Below are 24,275 nucleotides of genomic sequence, written 5' to 3'. Positions count from 1 at the left end.
TGGATAACTCTACTTGGGGCAAGCCAATTAATGTTTGCCCCCCTGCAAGTTCGAAGGAGATTGGTTTTTCTAAAAAAGAAAGTTTGGGGTATGTAAAAAAATCAAATATTTTAGTACATTTTTTGGTCTACGTTGTGATAAATTTGAAAAGGAGATTATGACTCTTTTGCTTCTATTGAAGCAAGTTGCAACAAGGATGTTTTGAGCAAGGGTTCTTTATATAAGTAATTGAAATATCATTAAAAGCGCAAAGTGCAACCCAGGTATATAGGAAGTATACAAGAGAAACGCATATCTTGAAGGAGAAAAAAGAACAAAAAAATTATTAAAACTACTAACAAATGGAGCTAAAAAAACAGTTATCTAAGTATAAAGAGAATAAAAAAAAATTAAAAAAAAAAAAGGGAACTTAAAATCCTTCAATGTCCTCTCGTTCTCCTCTAAATTTTGGTATTTTCATACGACAGTACTTTGAAAGCTACCACCTATCTAGCAGCAAGTAAGCAAATCAACAACCCGGCTAGGCATAACCCGAGACAGCCATAAGCGATTGAAGAAACCATTCCATAAGGTGCAAGAAACCTCACAATGGAGAAGAAGATGTTCCACGAACTCCACAAATCCTTGTACATACTGCACCAATCAACCACAATAACATGTCGTTTCCTAAGGTTGTCCATAATTTGAACTCTTCACTTATCCCATCCTATAAGAAATCTTGATGGAGTTCCTCTAAGCGGTTGGCAACACCAGCAGGAAGTGGGAAAAGAGACACGAAGTACATAGTTAAATTGGAAATGGTGCTCTTATTTATAAGGGTAACCCATCCACCATTTGACAAATACATCATTTTTCATCTATCCAACCGACGCTCAATCTTTTCAACTACACCATCCCAAATAGACTTGGCCTTATAGGAGGCCCCCAGCAAAAGATCAAGATACTTCAAAGGCAAAGAAGAAACCCCAAAATCCAAAATGCCAACCAGCCCATCTACATATCCACATTACCCACAGGAACCAATTCCGACATAGCCACGTTAACCTTCAACCTGGAGACAGCTTTAAAACATAAGAATAAAGCACGCAGAAAATGAAGGTGATTCGTATTGGCCCCACAAAGAACTTAGGTATCATCTGCAAACAACAGGTGCGATATATTAACCACACCAGAGTACCTACACCCCACATAGAAGTTGAGAGAAAACCCCCATCAACAGTTGCAAAAAGCATTTTACTTAAGTCCACCATGACAATAACGAACAAAACAAGAGTCAAAATGTCTCCCTGTCTCAACCCATGGAAGCTACTAAAAAAACAGGTGGATTGCCATCCACCAAAATAGAGAAGCGCACCGAAGAGATACAATGCACTATCCAAGAGCACCATTACTCTTCGAATCTACACCTTATCAACAAATACAGTAAGAACTTCCAATTGACATGATCATAGGTCTTTTTAATATCCAAAGTGCAAAGCACCCCTGGATCACCAAATCTGATCCTACTATCCAGACATTCATTTGCTATAAGCACAAAATCAAGGATTTGCCTACCTTTAACAAAGGCATTCTGAGGCTTTAGAATAATCTTTTCCACACCCCTTCTCAACCTATTGACAAGGACTTTGGCAATAATCTTATATCCTCCACTCACAAGATTAATAGACCAGAAGTCCTTAAGATCAATAGCCCTTGATTTCTTCAGGATGAGAACAGTGAGCATAGTATTAAGGCTTCTTTCAAACTTACTACAAGCATGAAACTCATGAAACAACCATATAATGTTTGTTTTGATCACATCCCAGCAAGCTTGAAAGAAAGCCATAGAAAAACTATCAGGACCTAAAGCCTTATCAATATTCATACATTTTTCACCACCTCCCACTTCTCAAAAAGGCAATTAAACGTTATGTACAATTATGGTTCAACCATTAAAATCATAGTTCGACCTTTAAAATCTTGTGTTTTTAAAAGTTCATCCTCTTACCTGTGATTTGAAAATGTATAATTTTTTTTTTTTTTTTACATTTTCAATAAATGTACTCCCAAACAAGACATTTTCTGCAATTTTATTCAAAAATGCACTTTTGACCTCTGAAATCATGGGGCCAAATGGACTCTAAATCTAAATTGCTGCCGGTTGATAACGTGCCAAATGTGAATGGCATGGCTCGTATTATGTGTTGTAAGGTTTCCTTTGTGCCCACGAAATACGTGGGTCTCCCTCTAGGTGCTCCATTCAAGGCTAAATTTATTTGGTACACAATTATTGAGAAACGGAGAGAAAAGTAGGGGGGTGGAAAAGGCTATTTTTATCTAAAGTTGGTTGGTTAACATTAATCAAGAGCACACTTTCCAACCTTCCTACATATTTCCTTTCTTTTTTCCCTATCTCAGTAAGTGTTATTAATCCGGTAGGAAATTGCAAGAGGATTTCTTGTAGGGTGGTTTGGATAATGACTATCTAAGTTCTATCTTGTTAATTAGAAAAAGGTTTGTACTCCCCTTCATCTTGGAGGTTTGAGAATTAGGAGTTTACTCACTTGTAATCATGCTCTTCTGGGGAAGTGGTTTTGGAGGTATGATGCGGATAGAGAGGCCTATTGGAAATAGGTAATGGATAAAAAAAAATGGTTGTGTGACGCATGAATAGTTCTCTAATGTTGTTACTGGGTCATATGGAGTAACTCTATGAAAACACATTAGGAGAGGTTGTGATGCCTTCTCCAGTTTAGTTAGAATCGAGGTGGGTGATGGTGCTTGCACCAAATTTTGGCATGACATTTGGTGTGGGATCGTTCTCTGAAAGAAACATTTTCAGATTTATTTTGCACTGCAAGGGATATGGATACTCTAGTGTCTGACCACAAGGTTGCTCACAATGAAGAAGTGCATTAGGACATGAATTTTATCAGATTGGTGCATGATTGAGAGGTGGATTCTATATCTTCTTTTCAGCCTCTGTATTCTATTAGGTTGGGTCAGGATGATGAAGATAGTTCTATTGGATTCCTTAAAAAAAAAAAAAAAAAACAATCTTTTAAGGTCTTACGGCTCATTTGAGGGTAGCTTCCTTCACTTGGACAACATCTCTAGGAAAAATTCTCAGTATAATTTTCATAAGCATCACATCACAGTAATGGATTGGTATTGTATGTGCAAAAATAGAGGGGAAACACCTTATCACCACCTTCTTCATTGTGATATTGCGAGAGAGTTATGGAATTTGGTTTTTCAAATATTTGGAGTATAATGGGTTATGCAAAAACAGATGGCTGAGGTCTTGGTGCACTGGAAATGAAGGTTTTGCTAGAATTATCACAACACTGTTTGGAATGTAATCCCTTCTTTTTGATGTGGTGCATTTAGAGAGAAAAAATTCTCGAAGTTTCAAAGATTACGAGAAGACGAGTTTAGAGCTACGACTTCATTTTCTTAAATAACTCTTTGAGTTGATCTCTATTAACGCCCTTCTCAATATCTCTAACTTTGTATATTTTTGTGCTCTCTTTTCTCATTCTTGATCTTGCTATATTTTTCTCTTGTATACGTCCGGTGTACTTAGATTGCTCCCCTTATGCTTTTATTGAGTTTGGTTTACTTATTAAAAAAAAAAAAACAGTACTTACAAGTTTTTTCACTGGTCTACATAAATCTTAAAAGAAGAAGAATTTTAAGGCATGGTGTAGGAGTAGTTCTTTTAATAGTTGCAATTTATAATCCTCACTCCAAGAACAAAAAGATAACTATAATACTTCCATAATACATTATCCCAAGATCTTGTCCAAAAGAAGGAAGATTATATAAAAATAATAAGAAACAATAAAACCCACTACGGTTGAACAAGCTTAACATTCAAAGTAAACCATAGGAGTATCAATCCAACACATTAAAATTATCGAATAAAAATAGAAAAAGGATTCGAGGAAATAAATACTGTTAACAAAATATTCAATTCAATACCTGTAACAACAATAACAAGAATAACTGCAAAAGCAATGCTCCCTCCATCATACCATCCTTCTTTAATACCCTATAACAGAAATATGAAGAATAAGACATAACATCTTAAGATAAGCAAAGGAATAAGTTTCAAGTATTTTATAAGAGAAAACCAGTGAAAAAACACAAGGCCAAAAGAAAAAGGAAAAGCAAACTTGAAAGAAAGCCAAAACCAGAGAGTGTGTCTCACAAACAAATAATGATCAAAAGCACAATAGAGATAGCCATTAGGAAGCTCTTAAAATGAATCTTCAACTATTTATACTTTCAACAAAACATTCTATTCAAAATAGTGAAGTGGTGTACACCATGTGTACAGGAGGAAATATAGAACAACATTAGGCAAGCAAGACAGCTTTCTCTGGCACTTTTCAGCCTCCAACCTCTCAAGGGCCACAGGATTCTTCAGAAGAATGAAACAAAAACTCAACCCAAGAAGAAGAAGAAGAAGAAAACATTAAGACTGTTCCACATATCAAACCTAGACCTTCCTCAACACTTGAAAAATAAAACTTCTGGCTCTTGGTAAGCCTCCATCCACCTTACCATTGATGGGTCACATAACAAGACTACAACATAAATCTTATAAATCATCAAGAACAAAATGACCTCAACATAAAAAAGTATCTCTATGCCAAGTTACAACTCATTAGGTTGGACTGGTGCCTCCAATTATACATAATTATGATCTAAGACTTTGAAAAGCTCCAAATTATAATATTGCAAAGACACAAGAGTACCATATATACATAATCATGATGAAAGACAACTCACTTCTATTTTAATGTCTTAGCCCAAATTGTATTTACGTAAGCACATACATGTATTTTATTTACATAGTCAACCGCGCATAGCAAACTCTTTGCTTTTATCAAAAGCATTGGATTTCTTTAAAAAGAAAAAAGAATCTGGCTCACATAATTCTTAGATACAACAACAGAACAAATACTATTGTCTTGCAGGGAAAGAAGGGCACCATAAATTACAAAAATTACTGCCAAAGACCCTTCCTCAGACACATAACACTCTACTGCAATACAAAAACCAGATAACAATCTATTATGCCCCCCACCAAAGCTCACCTCAGTCTTTATACCCAGTGCCAAAGAGGCCACTGCAGCTATCATCAATATGATTAATGTGAGGTCTTGCCAAGCATCCCAAAGAAACATCTAAGAGAAACAACAAAACAAATGAGTAGATAAATAAACAAATAAATGTAATATTACATATTCTCTTATTTAACAAAGGAAAATATAATAATACTAATAAAACAAAGTGTGTTAAAAGATCAAATTTGTAATGGATTTTACCCAAAAACTCCTCCCTTTTTTCCGAGGATATGTGTTTGATCCAAATGCATCCCTCCTTTTCACTAAATCAGTATCATCTCCTTGAACCCCTTTCTCTAAATTTGTTTTTAACAAATCCACTAGCCCTTTAACCTAATGTAAAGGTACAGAAGTCAATAACATGTGAAATTATAGTAAAACATACAAATAATAAAGAAATCAGACCAATAAAAGAGTAGTGAAAAACTTGCCCCTCCATAGATCTCCAAAGCTGAAACATTGTGATCCCTTGACATTAAAGTAATCTGTTCTTGTCCAATTCCAAAATTGCCACTAGGAGTTGGACGTAGTTCCAACGTTCCTAATAGTTGAATGCAGCAAGTCAATCATCACGTCGACAAACAGTATATGTTTACATTTTACATTCTTAAAAAAACAATGATTCATACCACAACAATGCAATTAAAAAGCCTTATTGCACCACAAATCATAGAACACAAACAAGTAATTTAGATCAAGATAAAATAGCACAATGGCTAAAAACATTTCCTGTAGTGCCTTGTATTTCTCAATTCAGGTGGGGCCGGACCTTTTTCGTACTCTCTCTTGGATTGTTTTTTTATGTTAGCCAACTTCTTTCCCCTATACAACTTGGAATTGGAGATAAGTCTTCCCACACGGAGAGCTTCTCTTATTGACCGACTTTTAACCTTATAAAAGGAATGTGGCCTCAACGAGTTGAATCATAGAAAGAGAGAAAGAGACTTGCGTTGCTCACTACATTTTTTCACAAGCCTTGTTGTGCCGCAAGGGCACTAAGAGAAAAAGAAAGTGGTCTCTTTTTGTTACTTTTATCCTTCGTGTAAGAGTGAGATTTGAATGTATTAAGACTTTGGGTTTTGAGTGGTTTTCTCCCTACTACTTTTTGTACTCCATCTTTTGATAGTGAATTTCCTTCTGGTTGTCTTAGACTGTGGATGTAGGCTTGTTAAGGCAAAGCATGTCAAATCTTGGTGTCCCGTGTGTTTGGGTTATTTTTATTTTGTATTTTCTATTTCTTTAGGATCCTAAAATTATTTTGTCACAACAAATTGGTATCAGAACTATGGTTAGATTCCACTTAAACGAGTATCTTTTTCTTTGGCATGTTTGGTTTGGCCTCGATAAAGAGTGTGGATAGCTCTTGGAGCAAAGATGTGTTCCGTCGCTTGCAATTGGGCAACTCTTATATGCGTGACACTCTTAGATTTGAAAAAAGGACTCACACGCAAGGGGGAGTTGGGTTAATGTGGTAGAGACTCACACGTGAAGGGAGACTTGTTGTGAGTGCACATTGTGTCCCATATTGAGAAAAAATTAAAATAAAGAAAGTGAGTAGTTAATATACCTAAATGAACCCAAGGTCATTAGCTTAAACTTTTGGACCAAAGTAGTGTCCAAATATGTATATTAATGTACTCTTGGTGTACTCCCTAGGTGATTATCTCCCTAACAATCAGTATCAAAGCTTGGGTCTTTATTTTGCAGGATGGCTACTACAAAAATTGAAGTAAAAAGTTTGATGGTTAGAACAGCTTCAGCCTTTGGCACATCAAGATGTGGGCTTTGTTACAAAAACAAGGTTTGGCAAAGATTTTGGATGCCAAGGCCCCATCAACATTATTAGAAGAGGAAATTGTGAAACTTGAAGAAAAAGCCCACGGTGCAATTTTGTTGTCTCTTTCAGATACATTTTGAGAGAAGTCGCCGATAAAGAAACTGTCGCTGGAATTTGGATGAAACTAAAGTGTTTGTACGTGAAGAAGTCTCTCACTAATCAATTGTATTTGAAGTAATGGTGATATACCCTCAAGATGCAAGAATGTACGCCTTTTTGTGATCATCTTGATGAATTTAATAAAATTCTTATAAACTTGAAAAATATTGATATTCAAGTTGATTATGAGAATCAAGATCTAATTTTGTTGTGTTCACTACGTGAGTTCTTTGATATCATTAATTCAATGTTGTACGGTAGAAATACTATCTTTGTATCAGACGTTAAGTTTGCTTTGAATTATATGGAGTTGAGGACAAGATTGAATGGAAAATGTAGTGATAATCAAGCAGAGGGCTTATTTTTTTTCAGGGTTGTTTAGAAAATTCATCTAATTCTAAAAGTCAATCCAATAATAGGGACTCATGTAAAGGTGAATGAAGAGGCTGATCACAATCAAAGTCGAAGAAGAAAGTTAAGTGTTACTATTGCAAAAAGTATGGGCATTACAAATCCGTGTGTCCAAAGCTAAAAATAGAGAGATATGTGATAAGCCAAGCTCATCTTCTCTGGCCAATGTTGTCAAAGAAAAATCTGAGGGTTCAAAACTTGTCCTTACGGTTACCCTTTTTTATGGTTGTTTTAATGACACATGGGTCCTTGATACTGCATGTACATTTCATCTCCCCTAAAAGCTATTGGTTTACTACCTATGAGTCAATCAATTATAGTTTAGTCTTGATAGGAAACAATGTTGCCTACAAGATTTGTGGTATTGGTACAATCAGAATAAGGATTCATGACAGAATTATTAGGACTTTGAAGAATGTTTGACATATACCCAAGTTGAAGAAAAATCTTATTTCATTGAGCACTTTAGACTCCCTTTGATATGAGTATTCTGATAGAAATGGAGTCATTAGGGTTAGTAAAAGCTCATTGGTTGTGATGAAAAGTAACAAGGTTGATGGCCTCTACTTTCTTCTGGGAAGTATGGTGGCAAGTTCAGCTGTTGTATCTTCTTCAAATGATCTAGATTTAGACAATGCCCAGTTAAGCATATGCGGTTGGGTTATATGATTAAGGGGAGAGGACAATCTTAAGCAAACGAGGTTTGCTTTGTGACTAGAAAATAGGATCACTTGACTTTTGTGAGCATTGTGTCTTCGGAAAGCAATGCAAAGTCATGATCAATACAAATATCCACAGAACAATTGGTACAGTAGATTATATACATTCATATCTTTGGGTTCACTCTCAGGTTCCATCGAAAGGTGTTGCTTGTTATTTTGTGATGTTTATCGATGACTACTCGAGAAAAGTCTAGGTGTATTCTTTTTAAGAAGAAAAGTGATGTGTTCGTCACTTTCAAGCAATGGAAGGCAGAATTAGACTAGGAAGAAAATCAAGCGACTCAGAATAGGCAATGGCATGGAATTTTGTGATGGTAATTTCAATAAATTCTATAAGGATGAAGGCATCTCTAGACACTGTATAGTTAGTCAAACACCACAGCAGAATCCAGTCGCTAAGCAAATGAATAGAACTCTCTTGGAGATAGCACATTGCATGCTTTCGAATGCTAGATTGTTTAAGAATTTTTGGGTTGAAGCGATCAAAACTGCTTGCTATTTGGTCAACCGTTCTCCATCAACATCTATTGATCGTAAAACTCCTTATAAGGTATGGTCTAATACTCCTGTTGATTATTCTAATTTAAAAACTTTTGATTGGACTGCTTATTGTCATGTGAATGAGAGTAAGCTTGAGTCTAGGTCAAAGAAATGTATATTTCTCGGCTATGCTAATGAGAAGAAAGAATATAGATTGTGGTGTTCTCACCCTAAATCCCCTAAGTTTATAATTAATAGGTATGATGTATTTGATGAATCTACCATGATTCACCCGATGAAGAAGTCTATTGTTTTTACAGGAAAAAAATAGTGTCATAGCAAGGAGGTGGAGCTTCAGGTGGAAGCTGCACAAAGGGGGCAAGATGGCACTCGAGATCAGACCGTTAGAGATGACCATGGTTCCAGTTTTAATGATGATAATCTATAAGAAGAGCAAGAGTCCAGTATTGCGAATGGTAGACAGAGGAGGCAGATTAGGCCACCTTAGAGATATGGCTAAGCAGATTTGGTAAAGTATGCACTTATTGTGGCAGAGGACACTGGAGTCTAGGAACTTTCCACTTATTTAGAAGCTATCACAAGTAGTGAGTCTACACAATGGGTTGTTGCTATGAATAAGGAGATAGAGTCTCTTCATAATAACCAGACTTGGGTTTTTATGAAATTGCCTAAGAGTGCTAGGACTATCAGTTACAAATGGGTCTTCAAGAAAAAAGAAGGGATCTTAGGGGTTGAGGATGCAAAGTTCAAGGCATGTTTAGTAGCAAAGGGCTATAGTCAGAGAGAATGTGTGGACTTTAATAAATTTTTCTCTCATGTTATGAAACATAGCTCTATTCGCATGTTGCTTACCATGGTTGCTCTATTTGATTTGGAGCTCAAGCAACTTGATGTGAAAATAGCTTTTATACATGGTGAGCTTGAAGCCATCTACATGCATCAACCAGAGGGGTTCATTGTTGAAGGTAAATAATATCATGTTTTTCGGTTAAGGATATCACTATATGATTTCAAACAATCTCCAAGACAGTGGTACAAGTGCTTTTATAGCTTTTGTTTATTTGTTGCTTTATGTGGATGACATACTTATTGCTACTAAAAGCATGTTAGAGATTAAAATATTGAAATTTCAGTTAGGTGATGAGTTTGAAATGAAGGATTTAGGTACTACGAAGAAAATCTTAGGGATGGAGATTCACAAAGATAGAAAAGCGAGAAAGTTGTACTTATCGCAAAAAAAAAAAAAAAAATACATTGAGAAAGTATTTGAATGCTTTGGTATGCAGAATTCTAAACCAATGAGTACTCCACTTGCAGCTCATTTTAGCACTGCAGAGTAAGGAGGAGCAGTTCATGTCATGAGTCCTTTACTCTAATACAGTTGGGAGCATCATGTATGATCTGATGTGCACTCGTCCAGATATTTCACAGGCAATCAGTGTTGTTCGTGATTACATGGCCAATCCTGGCAAGATTCACTGGCAGCAATGAAATGGATGCTCCAGCATTTACAGGGCATTACAAATTTTGGTTAGGTCTATGACAGAAGCAGTGGTATCAGTTCTAGTATCATACAGTATGTCGATTTTGATTATGCTAGTGAGTTGGATAAGAGAAGATCTTTGGCGGGTTATGTTTTCACTCTCTCAGGGTGTACCATTAGTTGGAAAGCAACATTACAACTGACAATTGCTTTTTTAAATACGAAGGCAGATTATATGGCAGCGATAGGGGCAATGAAAAAGCAAATTAGCTAAAAGGTTTGGTCAGTGATCTTGCTTTACAACAACATGAGACTGTTGTGTTTGTGATAGCCAGAGCACAATACATTCTACCTAATAATCTTTGTACTCTATCTTTTCTTTTTCTTTTTCTTTTTTTTTGTGAATTTCCTCCTGGTTGTCTCCACCTGTGGATGTAAGTTTGTTAACCCAAACTACGTTAAATCTTAATGTCCCGTGTGTTTGGGTTATTTTTGTTCTGTCTTTTCTGCTTCTTAGGATCCTAAAATTATTTTGTCACAACAAAACACATGCATCAAAAGTTCATAGAACATTTCAACATAAATGGTAGATAAAGATAAACTTGAACTCTGCTACAGCGTATCACCTAGCGGCAAAAAAAAAAAAAAACTCAAACCAACATAGAGAAGAGGAAGAATTAGGCTAAAGTGCCATACAACAAGTCCAACAAAATCGTAGTATTCAAAGTAGAATATAGGTAACTTGGCCAATATCATAAAAGGGCCAAAACAAGGTTGAAGCCGTCAAGAAAGAAATATTGATCTGCATTACAACTAACAAGGCCCTCAATAGCACAAATTGAAGGGGAAAAAAAGAGAGAAGGGAAGAAAAATAGGGGGAATATTAAAAAGTAGTAGCGAAGCCAAATCCAAGAAATTGACACAAGGCTTCTTAACTTGAATCCTTTTTTTAGTTTTAATAATTGCATAAAAAAATAATAATAATATCGACTGCCTAAGTGCAACTTCTGCGTGTCTTTGATCATGGTATTTAAGATTATGGTTACAATGAGATTCCACCAATTTGATTATACTATGAATCATGTTCATGTACGCTCAGAGGTTTAACAAGTACATGGATTGCCATCATCTTCCTTCGCTGATAGAGAAACTTATATTTCCATTCATGTTTTGATTTGTGGTGTTACTCCATCGATAGTTAGCAATAATCATGGGACATTTGGGATTTTGTTACGCATAATCGAAGTCATTTGAGTTTTGGTCTAAAGTTAGCGTGGGGGTGTTCGGTTGGCCGAGAGGAGTAGAGGCATTATTCGGGCGGTGATTCTAGGATGGCCAAATGTGATCTGGTTGATGCATGCGTTGAAGGTGTTCATCAAGGGTGAAGATATCAAATAGAATTGGAGCACATGCCATCAAGGGAACACATCGTATGTGGTCTAGAGATGGGGAAACAAATATAGACACTTCATTGAGCTATTGAAATATGGTGGGGGAGGGAGGCGAAGTTTCGTTATCATCCCAGAGGGTAGAGACGGCAGGGATGGGGGAATTGTTGGGAATAGATGTAGTGGTTGAAAGGATATTATGAAAAGCAGCGTCACAAAGGAAAAAAGACGGGAAAGCAACTTGTGGTACCACCGGCAGTGACGGGGATGCACCAGGAAGGGCGGTCATATGTGGCAGCGGTGGAAGAGAGGACAACCGGCTTTGACGTCAAATATACGAGTAAGGGCAGTTTGGGCAAATCTAGGTCTCAAACGGAAGCAATAATGGCAAGCCCTCAAATGATGGCCAGAGAGCACGCTGTAGGAATGGGTGAATTGACGTAGAAATTAGAAGGTACGAAGAATCTGGAATTGTTGAAGAATTTCTTGCACTCATTGAAGATGGAAGCTAAGAGGTGGTTGTGCTTTTTGTAGTTGGGCCTTAAGAATAAAGAAGCGGGGAAGACAGATGGGCTGGAGGTTGAGTTATTAGCGAAGTGGGGATGTACAAGCCCAATTGGGATTAGAAGTGGACAGAAGCTATAAGATTGGATATATCGATAAAGGGCAGGAATTAAAAGCCTAAACTGTAAATGAGCCATAAGCAGAACAAACCAATATTAGTCTTCATGTCTATTCTCGTCGGTCACCGCTCAAGGTGACATCTCAGTGGAGAGCCAAAGCGGGGGGGCCGGGAACGATGGTGGTATTGAACCGAAAGTTAGCTTTAGATGTTGCGCAATATGAGAGGGCCGAGATAGACATTGGAAGCAGGGCAAAGACTGTTTCTGAAGCGACAGTGATAGTGAGTACGAGCTCATCTGGGTTTCAATCAGATACTACAGGAAAGTGGTCAGAGGTTGTCAACGAGGTGGTTGAGGGTGTGTTTTCTGCCAAGGGAAGAGAAAAGTTTGTTTCGATACTAGATGGGGGCTCACCGGTGTTGTTGGAGGTAGGAGGGTGTGGGTCGAGATTGAAAAGCACTGTAGAAGAGGGTGCACAGTTTGGGTCTTGCTCAGATCATGCCGCATGGTTGAAGTGTAAGTTTGGGGATTGTTCAGAGAATGTTGTAGAGAGGCAAGCTAAGGAGGTGGGTGACATTGGACGAGGAATACCATAGGCACAAGCACTCTTAAGCATGTCAACAAAGGTGGGTTTGCAAGGAATGATTGGGCGTGAGGTAGAGTGTGAGGAAGAGAGGAGTGGCAAAGGACTTTCTAGGGATGTAGAAAAAGGGTCGCTGGTCTCAATGGTTGATAGGCTGTCGAAGGAGCGGAAGGTGGGAAAGGAGGATGGGTATTATACTAGCAAACTGGGAGCGATTATATTAGTGGGGAATCCTGGAGAGATGGTGGGCACCAAGACAGAGACTTCATTGGAGTTGCATGAATTTGAACCTGAAGCTTTCCTCTTACAAGATAAAATTAGTGGAGATGGGGAAGAGTTGGAGGGGAGACACCCATTATCAATTGTACCTTTGGCAGTGAGTGTGGGTGAGGATTGATGAGTGCCAAATATTGTATATTTGGACCCCTTAAGTTGCATTAGTTAGGCCTTTAGTCTTGTTATTTTCTGATGTATTTTGCTAGTTTTGGTGTTTTAGCATTTTTGCATATCATTAAGTGAAAAATGGAGGTTTTGAGGCAAAAAGGTGGAAATTCAAATTTTAAGGAAATAGGCTCGAGCACAGCCCTACTGGGCTTAAGCGCACTCACCTAAAGCATGCCATCAGCCCACAACAATGTGCTGTTCAAAGAGCCTTTTAGCCACATGAGCTCGAGAACAGCCCTGCTGGGCTCGAGCGCACATGCCCTTCAGTAGCCATTAGAGCACCAGGATGCATGCAAGGAAGTCTTTCAAAGCCCGAGTGAGCTTGAGCGCAGGCCTGTTGTGCTCGAGCGCACCCTGCAGAACTGGCAAAAATGCAAACTTGTACCAGAACTCCAATCAGACCATTTCTTGTCACAAAAGCAATTCTCCCTCTGATTTTCATAGCAAAACACACTGGTTTCATGTTTTTGGTTGTCTCTTGCAAGAGAGGAACCCTAGAAGGGGGTAAATGAGTCTTTCTACATGGCCTTCAAACCCTAATGCTCCTCTATAAAGCCATAACATTCTCTCCTTTGAAACCCAATGAATTTGGCAGTAGTTTTAGGCCAATTTCTCTTCTGTAATAGCTTAGTTTCAGAAACTTTTTACATTTTGTAGCTCTTTTCTTTAAGTCTTCTTTAAGTTCATGTTATTTCTTCAAGTTTTAGTGGTGTTTTTAGTCATGGTAGACTAAAACCCTCAACTCCCTCAACTAAGGTTGAGGATGAAGCCTCACCATTGATAACACTCACACTCTTGTTATGCTACTTGTACATTTGATGTTCTATTAATATGTTATTCAAGTTCCATTCACTTTAATGCTTTATCTTTTGGAATGAATGTGTGTTTATTGAAGTGGAATGGCTTTTAATGTGTTGCAACCAATGTGTACATAAAGTTGTTGATTTGAAAGAGGGTATCCATTGTGATTTATTCCTTGAATGGGTACAATGGATGATTTGATTTCAAATGGGTATTCTTTGTGATCTAAGTTGGATTCATTAAATAGTTATAACACATGTGCTTAAGTACTTGAATGACAATACAAAGCTTAAGTGTTCTTTGAATGTTTAAATAGAAAACAAGAGCGTGTGTTGTTGGATTTGGTTTGGTGGATTCTTAAGCCTTAGTTCTTTTTATATTTTGTTTTTCATCATCTTTAACTTAGAGTTATTTTGCATGTTTGAACCTCAACATTTGGAACTAGGTTAAAATGAGATTAGTTAAGGAAGAACCTGATTTTTGACAATTTCCCTATGGATTCGATCTCGCACTTACACACACTATATTGTAAACGATTCGTGCGCTTCCAAGTACATAAAAAACTCACAACAAGGATCACCCCTCTAGTGTGTCTCCCAAGTGGTGGGTTGAAAGGGTGAAGGGTTTTTACAAAGTAGTAGGTCTTTCGTGTGATCGCTTTGAGGATAGGTTGATGGCGCTTTTTGAAGAGATTGAAGCTAGTAAAGATCAAACATTAGTAGAAACAATGTCTACAGTCCCATCTACATCAAGGATAAAAGTTCAGCGACAGTTAAAGAGGTTGGATTGGACTATTAAATATGACAAGAAGGGGAAACGTTCTCATAGAGTGGGTGGAAGGGAAATGGGTTTTTCTCATGCTTTTGAAGCCTAAAATAGTAACGTGGAATGTAAGAGAGCTCAATGCGCTAAACAAAAGATTGAAGATTAAAGGGCTTCTTAGAGAGTTGAAGGTAGATATTGTTTGTTTGTTGGAAACGAAGATGGAAATTATCATAAGGGTGGTGGTTCAGAGCTTATAGGGATGCCAACATGTGGATTGGTGTTATATTGGAGCAAGTTAGGCCTCGGGCAGAATTTTTCTAATGTGGGATAGGCCGGTAGTGGAGAAGATTGAGGAGTGTATGGAAAGATATACAGTTGCCTGTTCTTTGTGAAATACAGATGATAATTTTGTTTAGGCGTTTGGGGGGGGGGGGGGATATATGAGCCAAATGATGACGGGGAGTGGAGGTTTTTGTGGGATGAGTTGGCTGGTTTGATGTGTTGGTGGGAGATGCCATGGTGCTCTAGGGGAGATTTTTCAATGTGGATAGGTTTCCTAGCGAGAGATCAAATGATTCTGGATATTTTGCGGCAATGGCAGAGTTTTCAGAGTTCATTTTCATGCAGAGCCTAGTGGATCTATCCCTCGAAGTGGGCCAGTTTACTTGGTCTAATGGTCGAGAACGCTACATATAGTCTAAAATTGACACATTCTTATTATCTTCGGAGTGGGAAGAACATTTCCCAGAGGTGACACAGAGGCGTCTGCCAAGATTGCTGTTAGATCATTTTCCTTTTCTGTTGGACTGTGGGACACCTAGAGGAGGGAGAATGTATTTTAAATTTGAAAACATGTGGCTAAAATCGAAAAGTTTTGTTGAACAAGTAAAACTTTGGTGGACGTCTATGAGTTTCATGGCCTACCTAGTTACATTTTAGCAAACAAGTTGAAAGCTTTGAAGGCAGATTTAAAGAAATAGAATGAGAAGGTATTCAATGATGTGGGGAAGAAAAAGCAGGAATTACTGGAGGGTATTTGAGAATTGGGTTTAATTGAGGAGGGTCATGGCTTAGTTGCGGAGGAAAGGATGAGGAAGATCGATATAACAAAGGAGTTGGAAAAAACGCTTCTTTATTAGGAGGTGAAGTGGAGACAGAAATCACGTGCATTGTGGTTGAAGGAGGGGGGACAAAAACACGAAATTTTTTCACAAGGTGGCCATCTCCCATCATAGATACAATCATGTGGAATCTTTGAGTATAAATGGTTCTATGTCTAATAATCCCATTGATAAAGGAGCATATAGTACATTTTTACAACATACTGTATATTGAGTAATGTACTTGGCGGCCAAGGGTGGATGAACTTTCATTTTTATCCATTGATGAAGAGGAGATTACTTGGTTAGAACGAGAGTTTGAGGAGCAGGAGGTGTGGGAGGTGGTGCGATGCTTGAATGGCGAAAAGGCACCGAGACCGGATGGGTTCACAATGCCTTTCTTTCAAAAGTGTTGGGATGTATTGAAAATGGATCTTGTGGTAGTTTTTTCAGAGTTCCATAGTCGACGACAGTTTGAGAAGAGTTTTAATGCAACATTTGTCTCTTTGATTCCAAAGAAGACAGAAGTTGTGGATGTAAAGGATTCAAGCTGATTAGTTTGGTGGATGGGGTATATAAAATCATATTCAAGATACTTGCCAACAGGTTCAAATTAATATTGGGCAAGATTATTTCCAATTCTCGAAATGCTTTCATTGGAGGTTGGCAAATTTTGGATTCAGTACTTATAGCAAATGAATGCTTGGATAGTCAAATTAGGTCGGGGGAGTCTGAGTTGTTGTGCAAGTTGGATTTGGAGAAGGCGTATGATCATGTAAATTGGGCATTCTTGCTTTACTTGCTGCAGCTTTGTGGCTTTGGGGAGAAATGGAGGGCTTGGATAGAGTTTTGTGTTTTTACAGAGATTTTCCATCTTGATGAATGGAACTCCGACTGGTTTTTTTACGAGTTCTCGTGGACTAAGGCAGGGGGATCCGCTTTCACCATTTTTGTTTGTGGTGGTTATGGAGGCATTGAGCTGAATGTTGAATGCGACGATGAATCAAGGTTTATTGACAGGATTTTCTGTAGGGTCCAGGGATAATGAAGATTTGGTAATGAATTATTTGTTGTTTGTTGATGACACATTAATTTTTTGTGGTGCACAGTCAAAACACCTTCGAATTCTGCAATGTATCTTCTTATGTTTTAAGGCAACTTTAGGGTTAAGGATCAATTTAGGAAAATCACAAATTGTTCCCATATGCAAGGTGGAAGATGATGACAACATGGCTCATATCCTTAGGTGTCGCGTAGTGTCATTGCCTTTGAAATATTTGGGTTTGCCATTGGGAGCTTCTAATAAAGCTACTAACATTTGGAATAGAGTTATTGAAAAAATGGACCGTCTATTAGCTGATTGGAAGAAATTATATTTTTCTAAGTGTGGTCAGTTGACTTTGATTAAAAGTACTATTTCCAACATTCCTATATATTACATGTCATTGTTCCCTATTCCTATGAGTGTGGATGCTAGACTTGAGAGGCTTCAACTGGACTTCTTATGGGGGTGGGATTGGGGATTAGGTAAATTTTTATCTAGTAAATTGGCACAAGATTTGTACTTCGATAAAGTCAAGTGGGTTGAGAGTTTGAAATTTGATTCAGCTTAATCAAGCTTTATTGGGAAAATGGTTGTGGAGGTATGCTTTGGAAAGTGAGGCCTTATGGAGATCGGTGATTGAAGTTATGTGAGTATGAGGGGTGGATGGTGTTCAACAGAGGTTGTGGGGACTTATGGTGTGAGTGTATGGAAACATATCAGAAGGGGGTGGGATAATTTTTTGAACTAGTGTGCTTTCAGGTGGGGGTTGGGTCTAATGTATGGTTTTGGCATGACTTATGGTACAAGGATAGTCCGTTGAAGCTATGTTATCCAGCTTTGTTTAGTATTGCTCAATATAAAGAAGCATGGGCAGTAGATCATTTTTCTATTCAAGATAGAGTTGCACAGTGGAATGTTGTCTTTACGCGCCTAGAACAAGATTGGGTGGTGGAGATGGTACTTTCTTTGTATAAGCGGCCGTACTCTTAGTCGATTCGACATGGAGTGGAAGACAGGTTAGTTTGGAGCCCTTCCAAGAGGGGGCAATTTGAAGTGAAGTCATTCTATAAGGTGTTATAAATTAACCACCCAAGATTATTCTTCCTTTCCTTGGAAAAGTCTTTAGCGTGTAAAGGCTCCGTCGAGAGTGTCGGTTTTTGTGTAGATAGCAACCTTAGGAAAAATTTTGACGTATGACAATTTGCATAGGTGAAATGTTGTGATGGTTGAGTGGTGTTGTATGTGCAAGAAGAGTGAAGAATCCGTTGACCACCTACTAATGCATTGCGATGTTGCACGAGATTTATGGAGCTACTTTCTTACTTTGATTGGGGTGGAATGGGTTATGCCGAGACGAGGGCTGGATTTGTTGAATAGCTGGGACAGTTCGCTGTGATGTGGTCAAGGTAAGACGATCTGGAGGCAGGTCTCTTTGTGCTTAATGTGAGGTCTTTGGCGTGAGAAGAATGCTTGGCATTTTGAAAATGTAGAAATATCGGTGATGGAGTTGCGAAGAAATGTGCTTAACACTTTATATTTATGGATATCAGCTGATCATAGACTGAGTTGTATTACTTTTACAGAGTTTTTAAATTTATACTCGTCTTTTTCCTCAATTTAGGGGATCTCTTGTATACTTCATATGTACTAGAGTTGTGCTCATTTGCGCTTTTTTAATGATATGTCATTATTTACAAAAGAATAATATCGAATGCCTAACATATGAATCGGACTATAATTGTTACTCTTCATGGCACTGATGGAAATCTATTTTCTTAACATTGTCAAGAAGCAATTACGTACGTGCTACAGAAGCAAATGTGTTTATATATTAAGAATAATATGAGACAAAATACGAAACAAAGATAGATAAATAGGTTGAGTCAGTGAATATTTGGGTATACACATAATATAAACTGTTGACATAGTCCAAAAAAGGGCATCATAGAATAAGAAATGAAAATATAAGATTTTGTCTGAAAGCATAGCTGAAAATACAAAATATTACAAAGATTCATGTACTTGTTCTTAAATATGTGGAGCAAAAAATGTCATGAAAATGATGTTGAAATAAGAGAGCACTATTCACCAAGGACTCATAACAAATAACACTAGAAAGTAGAGAAATAGAAGTACCATTTTTTGGATTCCCAGCATCCTTGAAAACATATGCAGCCTAGCATAGCAAAATTCATTAATTAAAAGATATGTTCCAGCTACGTACAAACAGTGGACAAGAAAATAGGTTTAAGGAATTAAATTACTCGTATGGCTTGGATATGTGCTCTAATAGTCCCTATCCTTTGCTTCCTCTCTTCTTCCCTTTCCAAGTCCAAGGTGTAACGAAATCGACGAGAAGCATTTAGCACAAGCGCCGCTTGCTACAGATGACATACTTTTGAGTTAGCTCGTACATTGAAATACTCAGCATTTCTAGCAATAAAAGTCAAAGTAGTTATTGAAAAGAGTACAACTCTTTACTTTAACTATTTTTTTTTCTATACTCTCTCAAATAGATTATCTATTCTACCTTTTATTTGCATTTAAATATTATTTTTTTATTCTTTGTTTATTATATTTTTGCCAACACTCAATGAAAGAGAAAATATTGATTTTCCACACATTCTCTGAGCTATACTATACGAATGTTGCACCAGTTCAATATTCTAGCAAAATTACATAATTTATGAAAGCAAAGCAACCAAAAACAAAGCAAATGATCATTTAAAAAAAGCAACCAAAAACAATAATGAAAAAAGAAAAACAAAGCTACTAAAAACATACAATAAGTTTGACCATGCAATTGCCACATGTGCTTAATAAGGTCAAATTGCAGGTGAGAATGAGTTTGACCGTCTCTAATTTTCACATTCCTTTCAATGAACACCAGAAATCCAGGAGTATGCTCGTGAGAAATTTGTAAATATGGAGTTTCTTCGATTTGTTCATATTCAATGTCACTAGCATCGTCAGTATTTCATTCGTCTTCAATAATCATGTTATACATTATTATACAAGCTTTTATAATGAAAAGTGGGTGGGAGAGATAGTGGGATACATGAATATCATATTGTTTTAGTTTTAATTTTAATTTTTTTCAATATTTTATTAGTTATAGAATGAATAGTAAATAGGCTATAGAGCCTATTCACTATTCATTCTAGAAGGAAAGTAGTCATTTTGCCTCATCTGTTGGATTGGAAAAAAAAAATGATAATAGTCAAATTTAACTATTTTTAGGCATTTAACTAGCATGCTCAAGCAACATTGTCTTCAAATGACAAAAATTTTCACTTAGCAACCATTGAACATTAGGAAATATGAGAAACGCACAGTTAGATTTGCCATTACTGCCAAATACAATGAGATTACATAAATGTATATACATAGCTTCTAGCCTTCTAGTGCATGAGGATCAGCTGCAACTATGAAATGACTATTCCTAAAACTTTTACAGTACAAAGAAAAAAATCAAGGGAAACTTCAAACCCTACGAGAATTAGGGGTGAAAATGCGAGTGGATAATAATCGCTTTTATTCGTTATTTGCATCTAACTGTTATCCGCATAGGCGGATGTGGTTTTAGGGTATGCAAATGCGGTGAATAACTACACCCGCATTCCCTTCACATAACATTTATATTTATTAGAACAACGTTGTTTTAGATTCGGTAAGTTTAGGATTTTTAGGTTTATGTTAGGTTTTTTTAACTATTATCTCAAATTTATACCTCACTATATTTACTTTTCTTTTTCTTTTTTTTTTTTATTTTCTTGAGTAATCCAAATCTTGATTACTCTATGAAATAATAACCCTTTATGACTGATAATCATAAATTGTGTAACAAGTGAAATTTTAATTTATTTAAACTTGCATATACTCACTTAATTTAACTTTCTGAACTTTCATCGTTTTTGTAATTTCTCCTTCAAAGTTCAAAAACTCTCAATTTAATGTATTTAACTTTCAATTTTTTTGCAATCTCACCCCTCACGTTAGGGTTAAAGGTTAAATTAGACGGTCAAATGATAAAATGACCCTTATACCCCTGTAAAGTTTATGAAATTACAAAATTATTCTTAAATTACAATTAAAATTAAAAAATAAAATAAAAAATACAGGGGTATTTGGTATTTTCCACGTCCTCTATTAAGATTTAATAGAAAATCTTAACATATGGGTGAGATTGTAAAAAATTAAAAGTTGAATGCAAAAATTTAAAAGTTGGATATACTAAATTGAATTGAAAGTTTTTAAACTTTAAAAATAGATTACAAAAGCGATAAAAATTCGAGAGAATTAAGTGAAGTTTCTTCAACAATTTATATATCCAAAATAAGAGCCATCTTATTGTTGCAGCAAGAAAGAATACAGGCATATATCATCTATACGTCCAACTAAAATCATTGAAATGACAAATTACCCATAGTTTATCCACCAACAGGTAAATCCCTCACCATTGGGGAGGAATCAAAGCCAATAAAGAATAGCATTAATTAATTCCTACCATTAAAATTTCCTTTTTCTTTTATGTTTAAAAAAACATTGCTTATCACCTTTGGTCTTTTATTATTTTTACAATTATATTCTTAAACTTTAAAAAATGTCAATTTAAGGTTATCATCTTTTTTAGAATTTTTGCAATGTCAACCCTTCCTGTTCAAATTCAGCTTTAAATCAAACGGTTGATGAGTGAAATCCTTAAAATACCCAAATTTTATCAAAATTCTCAAAATATTCCTATATAAATAAGAAACTCGGACGTAAATATTTTTGCAAATTTTATTAAATCCTTACCGATATCTAAATTCTTGTAATTTTTTTTTTTAAACAAAAAAATAAAATTAGTATTTTAAAAATTTTAACATTAGGATTTAACGAAAAATCATAACAAAATTAAAAAATTAAAAAAAAAAAAAAAAAAAATCAAGGATGAAATGTAATAAATTGAAAAATTTAAAAGTTGAAGAGTAATTACAAATGTAATGAAAATTAAGAATCAAGTGAAGTTTTCACTAAAATTTATATATATATATATATATATATATATATATATATATATATATATATATATATATATATATATATATATATATGAAAGAGAGAGAGCATCGAAGACGTACCCTCCACCGACGGAGACGCTCCACAGAGGCATTCTTAGTGCTGGTAATATCGAAAGGACCCGATGACTCCTCGTCGTCTTCGGCTGCTGAAACTCCGTTGGAGCGGCTTTCCCCGGCCTCCAAATCGTTGTTGCGCCGGCGGTGCGGTGAGCCATTCAAGAAGCTCATTACTGTCGCAGGAGAGATGGCACCGTCACACTCTAATTCCATGTCTTCTCAATACCCATCATATCAAAGAATACAAAGAAAATCCCTCTCACAATCTCAAAATTCTCGCTCTCAAACCACTATTTCTTATAATTCTTGTTCGTTTCTCAATCACACTTTTCTTTTCATCATTAAAACCATAAATATGACGTGGGTGACTGAATTTTTTTTTTAAACTCTAATCAACCTTGGAAATTAAATGTTTTTGGGGGGCACAATGATAAAAAGGTCTCTGTTTTATTAACACTAAAAAGCTTATCACGAGGTTTCAGAGAATATTAAAGTGAATGATTTGCTTCCGCACGAGATGATGAATGGACAGTACCGTTGATTTAAACAAGTGAAAGACCATGTAACTGCAATTATTAATTCATGACTGACCTTTTGAGTACAATTTCTTCTTTCTTGTCGAAACCCTTCTGAGAGTTTGAGCAGCAGAGAGTCAGTGAAGCACGAGGGAATCTCAAAAATGTCGGAAAATGCAAACCATCGATCTCAGAAATAAATATTAAAGAAAATGGTTTTTTTTTGGACAGTCGATCAATCACTTTTAACGTGTTTCTTTCATTCTTGACTCCTTGACTCATTGTGGGGGGAGAACGTTGGCAGGGGAAGTGGGAACTGAGGGAGGAATTTCCTTGGAGACAGGACGGAGCAAGACATTTTTATGGGAAGTGATCAAATGAAAAATATATTAAAATAAAAGGCCTAACCAAGAGATACATGGTCCCTTTAGCGTATGATGTGAAGTTTGTGAAGGGCTTTCAGGGTGTAAATGCAATATCAGGAGATGTGGGAGAAGAGAGACATGGGAGAGGAGTGAGCTTTTATCCTCCTCTGTTTTAGGCTCCATAAACAGAGCATCAAATTTTCTAATAAGAATGGCCAAAATGCTTAAGGGGTAGGGGCCAAATAATTAAGCTGAAAAGAAAATTTTAACTCGTTAAAAAAAAAAAAAAACTTCAGACGAACTGTGGGGGCCTTACCCCCTAAGCTCCATCTCTGCTTGGAATAATACTCTCTCTTTTTTAATAGGGAAAAATCATATTTAGTCCCTAAGTTTTTATCATACTTGAATTTAGTTGTTTTAAGTTTTCAATTTTAAAAATAAAGTCCTTAGGTTTTACCCAGGTTTCAAATTGAACCCTTTATCATTTTACTGTTAAAGTTAACAGTTTTTCATTTATCACATGTATTTCATTTGGCACGTTAGGGTTTATGTCAACACCCAATATAATGTAAATGTCCACGTGAGCATCAAAGTTAACTATTTTTCCTCTAATGTTACGAATCTAGAAGATTAGGATGATGAAGAAGATAATTTTTGTTTCGGTCTTTTCTTTTTATATATTTTTTATTTTTATGAATGACTTATCGCTTAATGACATGACATTTGTATTAAATGCTGATATGAACACTAATGTGTCAATTGAAACACACATAAAATACGCCAAACTAATAATTTTGAGAAAAAAAAAATCACAGAGAGACTTATTTAAAATTTGTGCAAAACTAAAAGACTATATTCTTGAACTTAGAAACTAAAAGACTAAATTCAAACAAAATAAAAACCAAAAGGCTAAATATGATTTTTCCCTTTCTAATATTTAGCTTTTGTAGGAACATAAAGTAAACAGTCATTTATCTATTGATCTTTCAATGCGTTTTTAGTAACATTTATTGTTGAAAAAACTCTTTTATTAATAACCGGAGCAGCTGATAGAATCAATATCAATGTCACTGATGAATATACAATATTGTTTTTCCATGTCCAAATAAAATTCATATTTTTGATGTTATATGATGCCAGAAATTGAAAATGAGGATGCAAAGAAGTACTGTAAAAAGATACTTAATTACGTTATTGAGGCCGGAGAGGAAAGCCACCAGGAAGCTCAGTTCTGCGCTTATTCGATCGAATCTGCAGCCCCCGGGAAAAGAGACAAGATGATCGGCTTGGATAATGTGGAGGTGTGAACAGCATTATTTATGTCAAAAGAAGAGGAACAAGAACAGAGAGAGATATATA

The 24,275-nt window shown here is 36.2% G+C and overlaps 1 protein-coding gene across 3 annotated transcripts in view; it reads right to left on the bottom strand.

Annotated features, from left to right (window-relative positions):
• Nucleotides 1-24,275, bottom strand: part of LOC133872070 (calcium-transporting ATPase 10, plasma membrane-type) — a 65,870-nt gene extending 41,595 nt beyond the window's left edge. Inside the window, exons 1-9 of one of the 3 annotated variants that reach the window (XM_062309580.1) lie at nucleotides 24,107-24,275; nucleotides 22,628-22,665; nucleotides 22,040-22,209; nucleotides 19,181-19,297; nucleotides 19,053-19,092; nucleotides 5,546-5,655; nucleotides 5,316-5,447; nucleotides 5,085-5,174; nucleotides 3,964-4,033 (exon numbers count right to left, since the gene is read on the bottom strand). In XM_062309580.1, coding sequence (XP_062165564.1) covers nucleotides 3,964-4,033; nucleotides 5,085-5,174; nucleotides 5,316-5,447; nucleotides 5,546-5,655; nucleotides 19,053-19,092; nucleotides 19,181-19,297; nucleotides 22,040-22,207 — 727 coding nt within the window. In that variant the 5' untranslated portion in view covers nucleotides 22,208-22,209; nucleotides 22,628-22,665; nucleotides 24,107-24,275. The remainder of the gene's footprint in view (nucleotides 1-3,963; nucleotides 4,034-5,084; nucleotides 5,175-5,315; nucleotides 5,448-5,545; nucleotides 5,656-19,052; nucleotides 19,093-19,180; nucleotides 19,298-22,039; nucleotides 22,210-22,627; nucleotides 22,666-24,106) is intronic. The other 2 variants (XM_062309578.1, XM_062309579.1) reach the window with 2 other exon arrangements.

The sequence above is a fragment of the Alnus glutinosa genome, chromosome 6, assembly GCF_958979055.1.
Source record: "Alnus glutinosa chromosome 6, dhAlnGlut1.1, whole genome shotgun sequence".
NCBI classification, from domain to species: Eukaryota; Viridiplantae; Streptophyta; class Magnoliopsida; order Fagales; family Betulaceae; genus Alnus; species Alnus glutinosa.
Note: the sequence above shows the minus strand (reverse complement) of the source record. Positions and strands in the feature narration are given on the sequence as shown.